The sequence below is a fragment of the Telmatherina bonti genome (genome assembly GCF_933228915.1).
Source record: "Telmatherina bonti genome assembly, chromosome: 2".
In the NCBI taxonomy this organism is placed as follows: Eukaryota; Metazoa; Chordata; class Actinopteri; order Atheriniformes; family Telmatherinidae; genus Telmatherina; species Telmatherina bonti.
This window is the reverse complement of record NC_136620.1, coordinates 25,339,526-25,358,091: the sequence shown is the minus strand read 5'-3', so window position 1 is coordinate 25,358,091 and position 18,566 is coordinate 25,339,526. Positions and strand designations below refer to the sequence as shown.

General features: G+C 38.5%; 1 protein-coding gene across 1 annotated transcript in view; it reads left to right on the top strand.

Annotated features, from left to right (window-relative positions):
* cntn1a (contactin 1a) overlaps positions 1-16,831 on the top strand; it is a 29,444-nt gene extending 12,613 nt beyond the window's left edge. Inside the window, exons 7-23 of the mRNA XM_079256195.1 lie at positions 516-615; positions 2,448-2,629; positions 2,834-2,958; positions 3,435-3,552; positions 3,722-3,869; positions 4,752-4,879; positions 5,524-5,696; positions 6,324-6,447; positions 9,310-9,471; positions 9,746-9,895; positions 10,511-10,581; positions 11,246-11,480; positions 12,457-12,560; positions 14,023-14,212; positions 14,342-14,454; positions 14,550-14,718; positions 16,741-16,831. Coding sequence (XP_079112321.1) covers positions 516-615; positions 2,448-2,629; positions 2,834-2,958; positions 3,435-3,552; positions 3,722-3,869; positions 4,752-4,879; positions 5,524-5,696; positions 6,324-6,447; positions 9,310-9,471; positions 9,746-9,895; positions 10,511-10,581; positions 11,246-11,480; positions 12,457-12,560; positions 14,023-14,212; positions 14,342-14,454; positions 14,550-14,718; positions 16,741-16,817 — 2,369 coding nt within the window. The 3' untranslated portion in view covers positions 16,818-16,831. The remainder of the gene's footprint in view (positions 1-515; positions 616-2,447; positions 2,630-2,833; positions 2,959-3,434; positions 3,553-3,721; positions 3,870-4,751; positions 4,880-5,523; positions 5,697-6,323; positions 6,448-9,309; positions 9,472-9,745; positions 9,896-10,510; positions 10,582-11,245; positions 11,481-12,456; positions 12,561-14,022; positions 14,213-14,341; positions 14,455-14,549; positions 14,719-16,740) is intronic.
* The last annotated feature ends 1,735 nt before the right edge of the window (positions 16,832-18,566 follow it).

Sequence of the window (18,566 nt, the reverse complement as noted above, 5' to 3'; positions counted from 1 at the left end):
TGTGATGCTCACGGCCCCCATCTCAGCTCCACCTCTTTGCCCATATTTGTATTTTCCGGGCGAGACGATGCGCATGACGCTGCCAACATGGTGACGGTAGGAACCGTCCATTGAGCTTCAATTCAGCTCTGCAGAAACCTACGGGTGACGTCACGGAGACTCCGTCCATCTCTTTATATACAGTCTATGATCATGTTGGAGCTGCACATATTTATTAATGAGCTGTGTATTGCTAGAATGTGATGAAAGAAGTTTTGGTCTTAAAAAAAAATGCTGCTTGAACCATTTTCTTTCTGGAATCCATATGATTTTCACTTTCATTGTCATCTTTCTTTTTGCCACGTCTTGGATGGAAGTTTCCTCCTAAGGAGCTTAGGAGCAGAGCTAAGCAGTCCTAATGAGAAGCAGATGTTTATCAGTGTGGCCGCTATTTAACCTGATGTATTTTTAGAGTTATACCTGTGTGTGGGCCTCTCACGATGCTTAAATTTGAATGTGTTGATCCCTCTGCCCAGGTTCCAGCAGGAAATACCTCGCTGACCTGAAAGTCAAGTTCCCGGACACCATTGCTCTAGTGGGACAGAATGTCACCCTAGAATGTTTCGCTTTGGGGAAGTAAGTTTGAGAAATTGTTTGTCACCTTTGTGTTAGTATCAAGTGCGATGAGATCAAATAAAATCAAAACCAAACTTTATTTATAAAACACTTTTTACACAAAAATAGCGCAAAGTACTTAACATGATCAAAACAAATTTGGAATATTTATAAAGCACTTTACACTAAAGTATAAAACACCAGAGTTCAATAACACACCTGATCATACTCTATTACACAAAACCATATTCATACTCACATAGCACACATAGACATTTTCTATATTGACATTTATTTTATTTTATTAATTTATTTATTCATATTTAATGGTTTTTAAAGCTTTTACGCATGTATGTCCTGGCCCTAGAGGAGATGAGTACATAGTTATTTAAGGTTGTGCTTCAGTATTTTTGTGTTTGTTATTTCAATTTTCCATACTTAGTTGGGCCTTTTATTTTACTCTAAATCAAATCTACCTCCAGGTATCAAGAAAGTCACCTTTACTTTGATATACAACCCCAACCTATCTCAATGCAAAAATAAGCTCTGGTTTCTAGTTTCTGTCACTGTAAATCAAACATCGATATAAAAACATATACAGAGATAAAAATGTGAGTATAAACTTCTGGCTTAACGTTGAAGAGAGAAAACCAGGAGGTGGAACACAGAAAAGACCCTGCAGACTTGAAGTAGGCATAGCCCCTGATGTGGAGGATCCCCATGAGGAAAACACTGGCGATGTTAAAGTAAAAACAAAACCAAATAAACCGAACCTGAGCTTCTATTGTACGCTGTTTCACAGGCGAGGAATGTAGTGTGAAATAAGATCTCATCGTAAGTTTTAGATCTGACTTTAAGAATAACTAAAAGGCCAGTACCAGAGGACCCCAGGGTCCACAAGGGTACATTATTTTAAAGGAGGTCAGACAAATAAGAAGGTCCAAGACCATTAAGACATTTTTAAACTGCTAAAAGAAACTTAAAATCAGTCCTGAAATACACCAAGTATTGTCATATGTTCCCGCCTTCTGCTCCTCTCCAGCACACGTCAGATGGGTTTAAGAGGAAGGTTTATCTGAATATAAATTGAATTTGTGAGGCTTTTCTGTCCAGTAAGTTGGCTGTAGCTCAGGAGCTTTAGTGGTCATCCTGCAGTCAGACAGTTGTCACTGTAACCCCTTACTTTCATGGTGCAAAGGCTGAAGTGTCCTTTAGCAAGATGCTGAAATTCTGTGTTTCCTTACTTGGACATTACTATAAATGAGAGGGATGGAAAGATCTGAAACTTAACACATATAGCTGCCTGGAAGTTGTGCGGTTGCTATGGCAGCGGCCCCTATGAGCATGCGGGGGACTTGCTCCTGGTGTGGATGGATCCCTAAGTATCGTTTCCTCACATCAGCAAAAAGTCAGAATTTTGATCACTTAATTAATATTTTATTTGTTTTGTTAATGTGCGTTCGGTTAAAGAGACAGTATTCAGGGAATGATGTATTTCGGGTAAAGTGTGTGTGTGTGTGTGTGTGTGTGTGTGTGTGTGTGTGTGTGTGTGTGGAAAGAGCTTGTGTTTTTATTGTTTTTAAATGTCATGTTATCTACTGTTTGTTTTAATCCTTATAACTTGATTTTATCTTGTAAAGCACTTTGTTTTGCCCGTGGCATGAAGAGTGCTCAAGAAATAAAGTTTAATTTTATTTGATTTTATTTTGTATCTGCCACTGAAGTCGTATTACATGCATTACAATGACATTTGTTGTAGTTTAGACTGTTGGTAAGCTGCATAAAAAGACTCCTGCAACATATTTCATAAAAGCTGTGTGTTAAAGCCTATAGCATGTTATGTTCCCTCCCAGTCCAGTGCCTGACATTACCTGGAGGAGGATAGGCGGAGAGATGCCACACAGCCATGATGTGCAGATGTCTGGTGCCCAGCTGCATCTGTACAATGTTCAGTTCGAAGACAGTGGCACTTATGAGTGTAAAGCAAAAAACTCAAGAGGAGAGGACGACCACACCGCACACGTGTCTGTAGAGGGTAAGAGGAATTCTGAATGCAATGTTATATATACACAACAGTGACTCCACATATACAATAAGTGTTCTGCAAACAGTTTACATCCTTTGTGTGCTCTTTTCTTTATTTGTGTTATTGAAACATCACTCCATCTAGCTTTCTGCAGCTTTGTTGTTTTCTTAAAGTCCCCTCAAACAAGGTAATTCTGACTATCCTCAATTTTAGCATCTCCTGAGTGGCTGGAGCACATCAGCAGCACAGAGAAAGACCTCTACAGTGACTACACGATGTTGTGCAAAGCCAGTGGAATACCTACACCACAAATTCGTTGGCTGAAAGATGGAAAACCGGTAAAGTTGAAGCAGAATTTTTTGTTATCCTTTACATGAGCAGTTACAGGATAATTAGAGCCCACTGGGCAGCTCGGTAAGGTCTCGTATCTATTCAGTATGCAGCCATGTGTTGTTACTGTGGCTTAGCAGAGACAGGAAACTGGCACTGTGGGTACACATCACGACAGGAGAAAGTACCTGTTGTTATTCAGTAGTTGCCAGCACGCGTTGTGTAACGCTCCCCAGAAACAACTGTCATCAGGCCTGAAATACCCAAGAGAGCAGCAGCTAGTGAAGGCAAAGGGGGGGAAGTTGTGGGATCCATCATTATGCAATAATGAAATCCTCGCCCAGGTACATAAGCTGTCTTAGCTCTTATTGTTATTCTTATCAATGTCAGCATCAGTTTCAGTTTAGGTTCTTTGCTTTGTAAGAGAATTAAATCTGAAGAAGAATAATGAAAATACATCAATGTAACATGTTGCTTCCTGCAGATTGACAGAAAAGAGATGAGCTTCAGAAGGTTGTCATTTGATGACTCAGGGATGTACCAGTGCATAGCAGAGAATCGCCATGGAGTTATTTATGCCAACGCAGAGCTGCGTGTTTTTGGTGAGTCACATTTTGGCAATAACTGCATGACAAATGAACTGTGTCTGCGATTAAAGGGCCCCATCTGAGTAATTGAAGCTTATTGGGACACACTGTACTAACTTCTGCAGCTGATGCTTAATCATCTAAACAAAAATTCTGATATATAATCCTTCCTTTCACTTCTCAGCTTGCGCTCCCACATTTGAACACAACCCAGTAAAGACAGTTCAGGCAGCCAGAAATGGTCGTGCGGTGATTGAATGTCGACCCAAAGCTGCACCAAAGCCTACCTTCTTTTGGAGCAAAGACACTGAGGTGCTCTCCAACTCCAGCAGGTAAGTATTAGATCATAAGATCTTCTTTAATCAGTAAACATTTGAGGGTTTATTAATTATTAGATTGGTTTATCAAGTTGGAGTTTCTTTTGGTGTACCTTCTGCCAATATTCATCAATCATCTACTACTATCTGTATCTGTGAGACACATATGGGTCATCAGGAAAGTACTTTTGAAGGCAAACTGTAGTTGCTACATAAATACTACTCAATCTGTTGATTTTCAGGATCTAAATAAGCTCTAGATCTCCAAGACATATTACACATGACAGAAAAGCTCTTCAGTGTTCTTTGTGATTGCTGTGCAGAGCTTTGGCGTCTGCCAGTAGCTGACATTAAGCTTATTTTGAAGATCACTGTAGACGGATTGGTGTGTTGAACCATGCCGTGTTTTTCTCACTGACAAAAAAAAAGCCTTATCTGAGAGTGCTGAACCCCAACCCCCCACCGTGCCAGTCACATACTGTAGAGGCGGAGCAGCAGGCAATTTACTATGCATCCTAATTCTTATTACGGCTACTGTCTTTGCAAAGAGGGTGTGGAGGGGTGATGTTGCAGCTGGCATGCTGTTTGTCATGCATAAGTATTAAATGTGCAGAAAAACAGATCAAATATCAAATATCATTGCTTTTAGCACAAATAAATGTTGCTTCTTGCAGACTAGTTTGAAGTGTAGACATATGTTTTTCTTTGAAGACTGCATAATTATTGGTGCTCTAATTGGAAATGCACCTTCATCAGTTTCATCAGTTTTCATCAGCTGCATGTTCACGGAATAACAAACACTAAACTTTTGACCTTTTATGCTTGTGTTAAATATTTTATGCCATAAATCTCCTTCTCTTCAGTATTTGTGAGGATTTTGTTTTGGGTCATCCTCAGGATGTTCATATGGCAGGATGGGAGTTTGGAGATCCTCAACGTGAAGCAGGCAGATGAAGGCAGGTACACCTGCTTTGCAGAGAATGAATGGGGCAAGGCCAACAGCACGGGCGCTCTGCTGGTCACAGGCAAGTTCCTGCTAAAGAGAAATGTTTCATTAATAGGTCCTTTGATATATCTGATGTTTCCTGGGCAGATGGGGTGGTTTTGATAGAAACCAGCATTAGCTTGTTGTCATTTTTGTCATTCTCAGGTTTAAAAAACACTCTCGACCTCCAAATGTCTATTGTTGAATTATAGCCCTCTGAGCAGAGCGACAGTATGCAGGCTACTGCTGGTTGTTCAGTCATTTCCCCAAGGGCAGATGCATGAGGGGGCTGCTTCAGATCCAATGTGATGAGACAAGGACTTAGACCTCACACTGTTCAGTAAAAAAAAATGTAGAGGAGGTTGAGATATCAGCTAAGATAGTTTAACCCACAAAAAAAATGCGTTTGTGATCCTTTGCTTCTTATTGCACGTGGTCTCAGCTGTCATGCATGTAGTTATTTATCTGCTGATCTCTGGTAATGCTGGATGCACAGCTCATTTCTGCCCTCTTCTGGACATTTGTACATAATGAACAGCTTTGTTCTTTTTTCAGCAACATAAACTCTTAACTGCTCAAGACATTTTTTTTCTTTTCATCTAATTATTGTGAAATTGCCTTGTTGTTCCAACAATAGACTAGATTTTTACTCTTTCCAACAATCTCCTTTGTGTTTTTCCTCAGATTCCACAAAGATCAACTTGGCTCCATCCAATACCAGCGTCGAAGCCGGGCAGAACACCTGGATGCAGTGTAGCGCGTCACATGACCCTTCACTGGACATCACCTTCATCTGGTCCCTTGATGGACGAGTCATTGACTTGCACAAGGACAGCCAACATTATGAACGCACCCCAGTGAGATGTCATGTTGTTTTTTTTCCCTGTGTTTTTTTAAGAACCATACATAAATGTATCACTTTAGCATGCCAGCAGACATCTTCTCTATATTTAAACTCAGGCTTATGTTAATGTTGTTTTCATTGGAATACCTCAAATGGAAAACTACACACTAAGGTAAATGGTTAGAGCTCTAAAATGCATTTCACATTCCTTCCCTGACAGGAATAGAGCGTTATCTATCAGTTTAATAGCAATTTCCGCAGCACTTGGTTACTGTTGACATAACCTTCTCTTGCTCTAAGAGCAGTTGTCACCATAAGCGTGTGGTTTCTCATTTGTCTGTCTGCCTACTTAGCAACCACCCTATTATGACTGTGATTGATGAAACCCCATTTTTGTGTAGAAGGATTTTCCACCTCTAAAACCAGCGTTTGGTTTCACTGCTGTTTGGGTGGTATTCAGAAAACCAATTTGACTCTTAAACAGATATTTTAGTGCAACGATGTATTTCTAAAAAAAACTTTTCTGTGCCATGTGTACATTGATCGCTATTGTGAGCTGTGTGAGAATTTTATCTTCACTCTTTTTATGATAGAGTGCCTGGTTTGGATTAGATGTTGTCTCTTACATTGTGTCATGCAGAACGGAAGCTCAGAAGGCGAGCTGCTGATTAAGAACGCACAGCTGAAACATGCTGGACTCTACACCTGCACTGCACAGACACCGGTGGACAATGTAACTGCGTCTGCCCATCTGGTTGTCAGGGGTGAGTTTGTAAGAAATGGACTTTATGTTAAATATTTTAAAGAAAACAAGCATGTGTATACAGTTGTGCACATGTGTATATATGTATGTGCGTATATGTGTGTATACATGTGTATGTATGTGTATGTATATATGGGTGTACATACATATCGATATATAACTCATCCGCTCTTCTAACATGGCTTCTCATCTAAATATCCTATGGACGAATATATATAAAAAAGAAAAAAGAATAAAATTATGTTTTTTTATTTGTATGTGTTTGTTAAATGTCTTAGGACTGGATATGTTATATGGGTTAAATATGTAAACTGTGAATAAAAAAAACAAAAAACAAAGATTAGTGAGTGGTTTAAACTTATGTACTTGAATAAATAAATAAATAATTATTTTAATATAAATAAATGTAAAACTTGTGTAGTACACAGTCGGGAGAGAGACAGAGATGTACATTATGGTATGTTTGCTGTTCTCTTATACAGTGCCATGGAAGTCCATCATGTTTTCTTTTTCTTTTTTATTTTATTTTTTTTTTAAATTTCCACTTTACGTCAGGGTGACATTGCTATAATGATGTGTGGTTCACACGGTCTGAAGAATGCATTAGGTTCTCATTTTCACCCCAGCTTCTTCTACTGTAAATACCAGTTTGTGTGTAGGAAAGGTTGTGTACATTATTTATGCAACTATGATACATAAACATAATAAAAAAAATCTAAACAGATTGCACTAAGAAAAACTGCTACTAAATAAAACAGCTTTCACAGTAAAAATGGAACTCCAAAGCTCTGAAAATAAAGGGAAGAAACAAATAACATATCAACAATTCACAGACCGTGATATCCTCGGATCTGCTGCTTGATGCGACCCTATCTCAAAGGCCCTTTAACGGTTCTCCCATCCTAATGGTTTCCACTTCAGCACAGACCAACAACTATGAGCCTGTTTTGCACATAGGTGTGTGCCACGCCATCACAAGGACCACAAAGAGTGTAAAAGTGGTGGCAGTACCAATAGATCAGAAAGGCTAAAAAGCTAAACTACATATAAATACTGTCTAAAGATGTGAGTGTATATGTTTTATTCATAAATTTTATACATAATATTACACAGTGGAAATAAGATTAGAAGTACCATCAACTTTCAGGTCCTCAGTGCGTATTAACTGCAAAAAGCATAAAACAGTTCCACAGTTCATCAACCTTACACCCTTACACTGCTCATTAAAATGTGTGTGGGTGTGTGTGTCTGTTGGGGGGGGGGAGGGGGGGGGGGGTGTTTGGAAAATACACAGAGTACACAGAGTGAGAGACAGTGCTTTTTCATGTACAGTGCCTGTCAGTGGGGAAGCAAATCCCTCCAGAGTAACCAGACTGTAACCTCCTGTTGCCAGCTAGTCTGTCAACCCCGAGACTCCATGCGAATGAAACTAAGAGGGAAAGTGTTGGAAAATGTTGTGAAAGGAAATGTCTTTGGTCCTCCACTGTACGGCAGTGGTAGATGGGAAAAAAACTGCTAGTTAAATTTAAAGTCTTTACATGTGCAAAAAATGTGACAGATTCAAACATATCTTTGCCGTTTCCTTCTGAGTGGGTTACAGAGAGTCACTTCATGTTGGAACATAAGGGTGTATTTATCCAGGAGCCTTTCCTGTCCATCTTGGAAAAGAAGCATGGAAAATTAAGCTTCTTTTTTTAATTTGTTTTGAGTTCTGACAGCAAGTTGTTGCTGTGGTTGCATAGTCACAGTAGTTGATTTAACTGAATGAGACAAGCTGTGGTATGTCAGTAAGACCTTTTTTTTTTTATTTTAATTGTGCCAGTTCCATCTGTTTTCATTATTATCAGTGAATGCCATCTGATGGGTATGCAGTGAGTCATAGATTTCTATCTCTCCACAGTATTTTGATATGGACAGGTGCTGATTTTCGTTCTTGATATCAATACACACAGAGTAAACACTGCTACTCTTCTGCAGCGCCTTGTCTCTACTGTATTTCTGATCTTGGATGATTCATTAAAGTTTGTTTGCGTTTCCTGATGACTGAGAGTTTGCCTTACAGCCCTTTTTTCCAGGTCATGAAACAGGCTCAGTGTCTGGAGACAAAGGATCTCTTCAGACAGACACCTAGGAATTCTAGCTGTGATCTGGTTTCCAGTGATCCCTGTTGTGTCCTGGGCGTGCTACTGCCGCTGCCACTGCTGCTGCTCTGCCTTTAGAGCAGGTGTTGACAGATGGCCAGGTGAACGCACAGCGGCTGAGTGTGACGTTTCTCAAAGTGTAACCAAAGCACACGTCCATCCCAGGCTGCTCCTAATGGAGCGCCAAATGCCAGCAGCCTGGGGCGCAACGAGGAAGAGATGAAAGACAACCATTTATCACTTGTTACTCCTACGTTGCTCTGAGGTGTCACAATACCTACATAAAAATGTTGTTTTTCAGTCCGTAGGAAAAAAAATCTGTTTCTTATTTAACATAGCTCTTCCTCTCTCTTTCTTAGAAGAGTGTTTAAGCTTAGGAGCTTTATCTGATAACTTTATCTTTCCTTTTTTTCTGAAGAACAAACTAAAGGAGCAAGTGTGTGGCTTTTGATATCCTGAGTTTTATATCAAGCAAAAGTCTTTAAAATGATGCTGAAGTGGATTGTTGTACTGCTCAGGGCTTTCACCTTGAGCTTGCAGCTCTTCCAGTAACATCTATATCGTCGTGTGTCTGTCGACAGCTTGTACACAAGTGTCAAGTTCAATGCGGCATTTTGAAAATATGAAGTGTTGCTTCTCCTTTTAAACCTGTGGCCACATCTGTGTTGTTCAGATCTGAAATAAGACTTTAAATATGCCTCATCATTTTCTCTTTATTCCAGGTCCCCCGGGGGCCCCAGGTGGGGTACGAATAATAGACAAAACCGACAAGACTGTGACATTGCAGTGGAGCCGTGGAGCAGACAACCACAGCCCAATCTCCAAATATACCATTCAGTACAGAGACGACTTCTCGAAAGATGTCTGGAAGAATGCCACGACACGTAAGAGCTCCGACATGCTAGCTGGTCAAATAAACACTGCTACCTAAACGCTGAGCAGAAACTGGTGTTGAAGGAATTTTGGTCATGCCACACACTGATACTGCAGACACACACGCTGCCTAATGTCTAAAATATCATATATTTATACCTCAGTGACTGAAAATATAGGAAGTTCAAAAACATAGATCTTCATGGTGGTTAAAGGTTATTTATGTTAAATAATGGGATACCACATCCTATGCTGTATAAGACTGAAATGTGTATTTATCTGTAGATCCTGCTAATGTCGACGGGAATAATGAGACAGCCAAAGTAGTGGATCTGTTCCCCTGGACAGAATATGAGTTCAGGGTCATCGCCACCAACACCCTTGGGACAGGAGATCCAAGCAAACCATCACCTAAAGAAACAACCCTGGAATCAGGTAACCTGTGTCCTGATTTTGGATCTGCACACTGAACATTTCCTTTATAAAACAGAGAAACACAGTAATTTTAAAGGTCATGAAACAGAAGGAAAATAAATGCAGTGCTACAGTCCAGCTTTCCATTCTGTAATTTATACATTGTCATTCTATTTTTTTCCACTGTTTACTTATGTTAAGTATTGCTGTAGGAGTGAGTCAGCAGAATTTGCATCGTGCTGCGCTTCCCAGAGCACAACCATACTGCCAAACTCACCACACAAGCCACTACAAATGAGCACTTTGGTGAAACTGTATGCTGAAATTCAATTATAAAATGGGAATCACAGGCATAGAGTAACTTCGGCAAGACAAATAATCATCAATTGAAAGCGAGCTCCTAAACTTGAGGCAAAACAAGTAAACCTGTCCCTCTGTGTCTGCGGCTGGCAGGTTTCCCACTTGCACATTAAGGTGTTGAGTTTGGCGCAGGAAAAGACACTGATAGTGTGTCTGCAGAGGAAGGATGTTTCAGTTGCAGAGCCACAGCTAGGTTACAGCATGTGTGGCTTGGCTTTGTTTGTGTGGATTCTTAGTATGTGGGCTCAGAGTTTTGCCGTTGCTGTCTCATTGTAGTTCCTGTGGTGGCGCCCTCAAATGTTGGCGGGGGTGGAGGGGCCAGCAGAGAACTGACCATCACATGGACGGTAAGCTGGGACTTTCCACCGGATGAAAGATATATTCCAACTGCATGTAAAAGTTTGAAATAAGCCCTTTGATTGCTAGGTTGATTTGTAATGGTGACATTTCAGTGCAAATAAATAATAAAACCACAACATGTCTACAGTCATGTAGATGTACTATTTCAAATTCTAGATATCAATAGTAAAAGAGCCTTAGCAATATAAATAATGACTGCCAATGGGCTATCACAAGTCAAAAGCCCAGAGTTTGAAGGTTGAAAACCTTTATAATGTTGCTTTGATTGCCTCATAACATTAAGGAGATGGTTTAGTTTTTCTTCCCATTTTTTATAAAACAGAATTAACCCTTTATGGGGTCAAGTGACTATTTTTTATCCCTTTTTTTCTTTCATATTCAGCATGTAACTTTTTTTTTTTTTTTGTTAATGTAACAGCAGAATGGAGGTCTTGGTACATACTGAGTTTGCTTTCACAATCCAAGACACCATGATGGATTTTAATATCCAACAAATACAAGTTAATTAATGTAGTCTAATCACATCTGATCCTTATTAAGTTTTGACTTAAAAGTCCTTGTTGATTTTCTCACTCATGCTAATCTCTACTCTGAACCAAGCGACTGTTCAATAAAAGTACTTATTTGATCTTTTTTTTTTCTTCTTTTCAGCCAGTACAACCACAGTATTACTTTGGGCCTTATTTTGGCTACATTGTGGCATTCAAACCCCATGGAGAATATGAGTGGAAAAGGGTGGAAATACCTGATGCCCTTGCCAGTCGCTATGTCCACAAAGACCCCAACATTCCTCCTTTGACAGAGTTCGAAGTCAAAGTTAAAGCGTTCAACAACCAAGGAGAAGGACCTTACAGCTTAACAGCCATCATTTATTCTGCACAGGATGGTGAGCACCAAAGATACTTTCAGCTCCATACACTCAACAGTATAAAAGAGAGAACATACAAAAAACATGTTTTAAAACAAAATGGAAGCTCAACCTGGTCAATGTCAGAGAATAAGGAATCCCTAACACTGTTATTTCAGTCTGTCATTGTCAGCTACTTAGCATTACAATGGTTTTCTATGAAGTGGGACCCATTTCGTATTAGTTCCCATGTATTGTTATGAGGAATTTTAATAACCCTTGAAAGTGAAGCCATCTTCTGCTGCTCTCTTTCCTTGTGGGGGGATTATAATGATCTGTGTAGCATGAACCAGAAAGCTGATAATTCGCCTAAGGATGTGAAGCACTTACCCTGGTTATTAACTTCCAGTGACAGACAGTTGAGATAACCACTGGCAAACCAGACATGAAGGGTAGCAGAGATACCCTGCTGCCATGGAGACACGCTTAGGGAACATTTGCCATATAAACGTATGCACACATGACTTTGTAGTTATGCAAAATCCTGCGTCTCCATAAAAAAACAGTGATTATTTCAGTTTGTATGCATGATGGTTACACCGTTATAGATCTTTGTACTTTTTAAAATTTTTTATTAAATGTCTGTGTCTTACACATTGCCAGCATAACAATTTACCATTCAAAGCCAGTTTCTGGCTTATAATGGCCCATGAAGAGTGTGTAACTGTCGCATTAGCTATGGGAAAGTGTCTCATGATCCAGTAAAGGAATGTGAACCAGGAGAAATATTTGTCCCTTCATGGATAACCTAATGTTGTTAATGTGTATAACTAATATTCCTCACTGAGAAAAAGAAAAACATTATAGAATCGAAGACTAAAAACAAGCCACTAAATGTGGTTCGAGTAATATATCCAAATCATTCTGTGTATATTTTTAATGAAATATTTAACAATTATCTTAAATGATGGCTGCATATTAATTATTTACCACCTTGCATTCTGTACCATTTTAGCTCCTTCTGAAGCTCCTGTTATTCTCGATGGCAAAGCATTGTCTGCCACGGCAGTCACTGTCTCCTGGAAGCCCCTCATCAAGAGAAATATAGACGGGTACCAGGTTAGTAGAACACGTCACATTATGTTTTTTTTTTTAATATGCTTTAACTCTATAAAGCCAAATATATTATATTAGATACATACTGTGTCTGAGATGTCACTTTCTGGTAAAAACTACTCAAAATCACTTTGAACACAATCTGACACGTGTTTTCTGCCCCATAATAGATATCAGAAGGCAGGAAATCATGCTACAATTACTTTAACATTTCATATGATTATTAAATGGTCAATTTTTTTAATTACATTTTGTTAAAAGGTCAAAGTAAGACCACATAAAAAACACATCTCCAATCTTTTTTCATGGGGCAGGCTTTAAAGGGTTAAATCTTTAGAAAAAAATAAGGAGGTAATGCAGTTTCTGTACTTTCACATTGTGGGATTAGAAGATCAATAAAGTACATCTGAGTTTAAACACAGAAGGAGCACAGAAGAGCAGCCTTTCTCTCTTTCTCAAGGAACCTTTCCCTCTCTTATGCAGACACTTGCTTTTCTAAACATAATATTTGTGAATCTTTGGAGGATTTCTAAAATGTTGATAGTCCACGTTTCATTGGTCAGTCATGAAGAGTGCCATGACAAAACTGCTTCTTTCTGTCTCTTTCTTGACACTGTGCTGCCCATGCCTTGTGTGCCTGCACAGTGCTACATTTATTCATAGTCTCACTCAGTGCTTCATATGTAAATCAATGAGGTTGCTGCTATTGACAGGATGCTATTTTTATCTTATATTTAAATTTCTCAAGGATTGTGCAAAAAAAAAAGCCTGAAAAGAAATCATCCATAAAGGCTCTATTTGTCTGGGTATGGGGAGAGAAAAAGTAACAGAATACACCACAAATCCATAATAACTGGGCGGTATTGACAAAGCTTGTCAACACAAATAAACTGTCGCAATTTCAAGAAAGCTTCCTTTATCTTGGTATAATTTCTTTAATCAAGACATAAAACAAGATGTTTTCCTTTCCTACCAGTCCATGTTAGAGAAGATCCACACAGCTTTCCCATCTCATCCACTGGAACAGTTTGTTGTTTCATCATCCATTGCTTCAAACCTTCATCCTGAATGTAACAAAATCTGGCAAATACATATAGAGAACTAGACAGGACATTTTTTTTTCTGAACACCATAAAGTGGCACAGATTATAAAATACATAGTATTATAAAATGGCATAAAATAGCAAAAGGCAAAGTACAAAGACCTAATAAAATATGCACTGAAAGTACGAAAATATGAAAGTAACTTTTCACTACACCTGTAGCTTTATAATCATCAGGCAGACATGAGAGCGGTGTCTCATTAAACTCAACTCCAGCAAGCATAAAGAACTGTGCATTTCCCAAAATACTGAATCTTCCATTTAACTTTAGCTGAATGTTATTTCTGCCCTAATCATGCGTGTAGCTTGAGCCAAAACAAATTAAATCTTTGCCATCTCACCTCTGTTTCTGCGTATCCCAGGTGAAGTGCTGGAGAAACCATGAAGATGGTGAAGGGGGAGCCAAAAGGGTTACAGTGTCCAGCAGGGAAACCCACACTAGACTTGATGGTCTGGAACCCTTTTCCAACTACCTTATTGAAATTCGAGGCTGCAACTCTGCAGGATGTGGCCCACCCAGCAAGCACTACAAGATCCAAACCAAGAAACCTCGTATGTTGTGTTCACAATTATTTAAAGAGTGACTTGCAGGAATCTAAATGTAAAACTCCAAATTTCACCACTATCCATCTACAAATAGCATTTGAGTAAGTAATACTGATTGTTATTTTCTTCTTGCAGCACCGGATCGTCCTCCAAAAATAATCGGTACAAAGTTAAAGGACCAGTCTGTAAATATTTCCTGGGAACAAGTAGAAACACTGGTCAATGAGTCATCAATAGTTGAGTACCGAGTGAGTACAGTTCAATTTTCATTTCATGTCTGATGTTAAACGTTAGTTGCTGGAAACCGTAATTCCTCATACTGCAATATGTAATGTATAACCAGGTGCTGTACAAGCGGAAGGGCACCAGTTCAGGCACTCTATATTCAACTAATAAGCAATACATAGATCTTCCTCGGCGGTCAGATGGGGAATATGCGGTGGAGGTCCGGGCGCACACAGAAGGAGGAGATGGGACTGTGGCACAAATCTACATCCCACCTATGACACACAGTAAGTTTTTCTCCAAACTGAATGTGGGTAAAAGGTACCTGAGCTGTTTCTTTCATTTCCTTTCATTAAATGTGTCTTCATGTTTTGCTGGACTTTGTCAAAGCTGGCTGAGAAAAGGCTTTAGGTTAGAATAATTATAACACATCTCATTTGTGTGATAAAGTGTGCTTTTGAAAGACACATCTCAATAATCAAATCAAGTTTATTGAATGAGAGTAATCTCCAGTGAAAAGTGTTATGCCATCTTCACTCAAGCCTACTTTCAAATCATTGCACTACAAATAAAGACTTCAGTCACCTACTGGCATTTTAAATCCATACTGTTTAAAACAATATGACTATTCATTCTGACCAGCCATTGGTTTGTGGGATTAGACAAGGCTCAGAGCTAGCAGTAGGTTATCATTTGTCAAAGCTAAAGGGTTCCCATGGGCCAAAGGAGAGCTGTCACTTCAGGTTTCATACCTCAGACTGGATGAATGAGATGGCCCGTGACTAAAGCCTTGATAGCCCAGTGACTGGGTCCTCTCATTGGCTAATGGACTGACTGGCTGACTGGATAGTGGAGGCCTTAAGCCTCTGTAATTGATCTTGATGAGAAGAGGAAACCCCTCCTGTGGTTTTCCTTATCCCTTATCATTCGGTCCAGACCCTACCTGACAGCTTGATTTCACAGACCAGGAATTTAACTCATGAGGGATTTCAAACGCTGGGCATTGACAAATAGAGGGGCAGGAGGTCTGCAGTCTCCACCCAGCTGGGATATCACACTAGACATATCAAGTGTTATGTTTGATGGATGAGGATTGGAGGTGCATTGCTGTTTTGTATATTATAATGTTGTTTGTTATTTAAAAAGATTACACTAGAAGACCTGTTTTATTGTCCCATTCCTGTTTGGGTCTAGTGGGCTGATGCAGACTTCTAATGAGGTTCAGCTCACAGGAACAATTTGAAGCTGGAAATGCAGTGAAACGGCTTCCGGTTTAACCATGGGGGTTCAGCGTGACAAAAGTGGTTACTTCATCTTACCAAGGCAACCAGGGTCATCACTGAGTTGGCGTTGAGCCAACTGCACCAAGCGTCCTCCAAGAAATCTGGAATGAAAAGATTTTTTTGTGTTACATGTTTTCAAAATGCCAAATTATTTAATGCTACAATAAAATTCACCCTGGCTGAATGAAGAGGTTGCGATACAGGATTGTATCTATGCATCTAACAGTGATAATGGATGTCCCCTGAGCCCCCATCACCCCTTTACACGGTGCAAAATGTTATAGTCTACATCTGCATACAAAGTAACAGCCAGAGGAGCAGGAAAAAGCTGGAAAACCAATAAGAAAACAAAAAAGAAAAGAAAGAATGGAGAGGAAAAGAAAATGAAGGGAGAGAAAGCAGCTGCTTCCTCCTTTCTTTGAAAACTGATGAGCAGCACAGTAGAAATGATGCACACAGTTTGCGCTGACACTGTATTGACATACGTCTCAGGCTGAAGGCAGCATATTTGGCTTTATTTTGACAGCATAAATCAATAAACATAATTTATTTATAAATTCATTACTATTCATTATTACTGCCAATAATTTGACATTGCGGACATCATGGGAGAATCAGTTAAATTTCATACCAACATTTTAGTCCTTTCTCACTGATTGGTCTTGATATGGGCTACTTAGTATCAGCAGATAAGTGATTGGGCTTGTGACGCCATTATCTAAAAAATGGACTTCAAAAACATGGTATCAAATGGTCATCCATAATTTTAATGATGGTTAAAATAGGTTAACTCAAACAAAGGAGGTGAATGTTCGAAATTTAAGGCCATATTGAACAATAAATAAGACAGAGTGAAATGATATGACCATACTGTTGGTACATTCTGTTCAAATTGAATGTCTCATAACGGTACTGCTTTGCTTTAGAAAGGGCTGTCTTGTCATTAGAAATTAAAGACCAAATTTCTGTTCCTCTGACATGTGTAACAGCTCTTAAAGGATGGCATCTTCATTTGTTTTCTTTCAGATGGAAGTGTATTGATCATTTCGTCTTTCAACATACTCTCTTTGCTCCTGGTGGTACTCTTCCTCCTGAACCTCTGAATGTAGCGCCACCCTTGTCTTGACTTACCATGAAGGAGACTCCAGTGGTTGCTTAAGGTTCACGCCTAAAAGGAATTGGGACTCTTTCCACAATATTTTGGTTCTGCCCTGTAATCTGGGATGTCACTTTCTGGCTCTACCCCTCTGGAATATATTTGTGGAAATGGACACAGAAATGGAAAAATTGGACATGGACAAAGACATTCCTCATTTATCCACAAGAAGCCTCTGAAGGAGTGTCTATGGAGTTCTGTCAACTTAAAATGCCTTATATAAACGATTGCTCTTATCTTTCACAGTTTCTTGTTTGAAAGTGGATCATAACTGGGAGTGTAAATTCTGTAGTTTGCATAGTTCACCTGTCTAGACTTTATACGTTTCAAAGCAGATGTCCTGATAAAGAGATGCTATGTTGTCAGTACTGTGGGCTTCATAAGATCTGTGATGTTTTGGAAAATCAATCTTTCAGTGCATTCCATTGTGTCATGTGAGCAAGTAGCTGTGAAGGGCAAGTGTATAAGTTTATAAAAAATAACTTTATGTCTTTCTTTTACTTGCAATTTAGTGGATTTTTTTTTTTTTTTATCAAGCAAATCTTCTCTTACAGGGATACAGTCAAAGCAAATCTCAAACTCTTGTATACTTGATTTTATAACAACTATAGAAATAAGAGCATTTTATGTCATGCTGCAATGATATATTCAATAACTGATACTGTTTTAACATTTAATATTCTTATAATGATGTATATACACACACATACATATATATATATATATATATATATATATATATATATATATATATATATATATATATATATATATATATATATATATATATATATATATATATATATATATATATATATATATATATATGTATGTATGTATATATATATATATATATATATATATATATATATATATATATATATATATATATATATATATGATATAATATATATAATGTATATAAATAAGACACCGATCAGTGCTTATTTCCAAACCATAATATAAGCTTGATTAATGCCACTTCCAAACTTCCAAACTATGTGCATGTCAACATTACATGATGGTAAAGTGTAAAATATTTGGGTGTTTGGCAAATTCAAATTTGAGTCTACACTTGAACCCAAAGCAAAGCACTTGAACAGGAAGTTAACTAAAAACATGCCAACCAAGCTGCGTACAAACAACTCCACAGCTGACCGTGGTTATAATGATTTCTTGCAGCCTTTGGGTGTTATTTGCACAGTTATCAAAGCTTTGTCACAATTCAATACTGAAAACTGAAAAACAAACCCAAACTAAGTTTACTTTGTTTTGACTGTATCATAGGACCTCAGTGGTACCAGCCGGTGCTTTGTAAAGAATGTTGGCATTTCGTTTGACGTAGACTATTTTGTTTCTTTTTTTCTTTTTCCGTTGATGACTTTGTGTGAGAGTCACTATTAACAGTAACGGTAAATAGTAGCGACGCTCATGCCCTTGAATAATTGTGCAATGTCTGACTCATCTGTGGCTACTTCGTGTTTTTTAATAAGACAGTTTGCTAAGCTCCTGTAACAGGAAACATGTATATTTCATTTTTTGTGATTTAATATAAGCAAAAGGTGAGCAAAGCCATCCATATCAGCTGTAAGAGTGCATCCAAAGCTCATGATGTTGTTTCAAATTCATTATTTTTGTCTTTTTATTAACCAATGAAAAGAGTTATATGGACATTTTCAACTGTTGTAATTTTTAA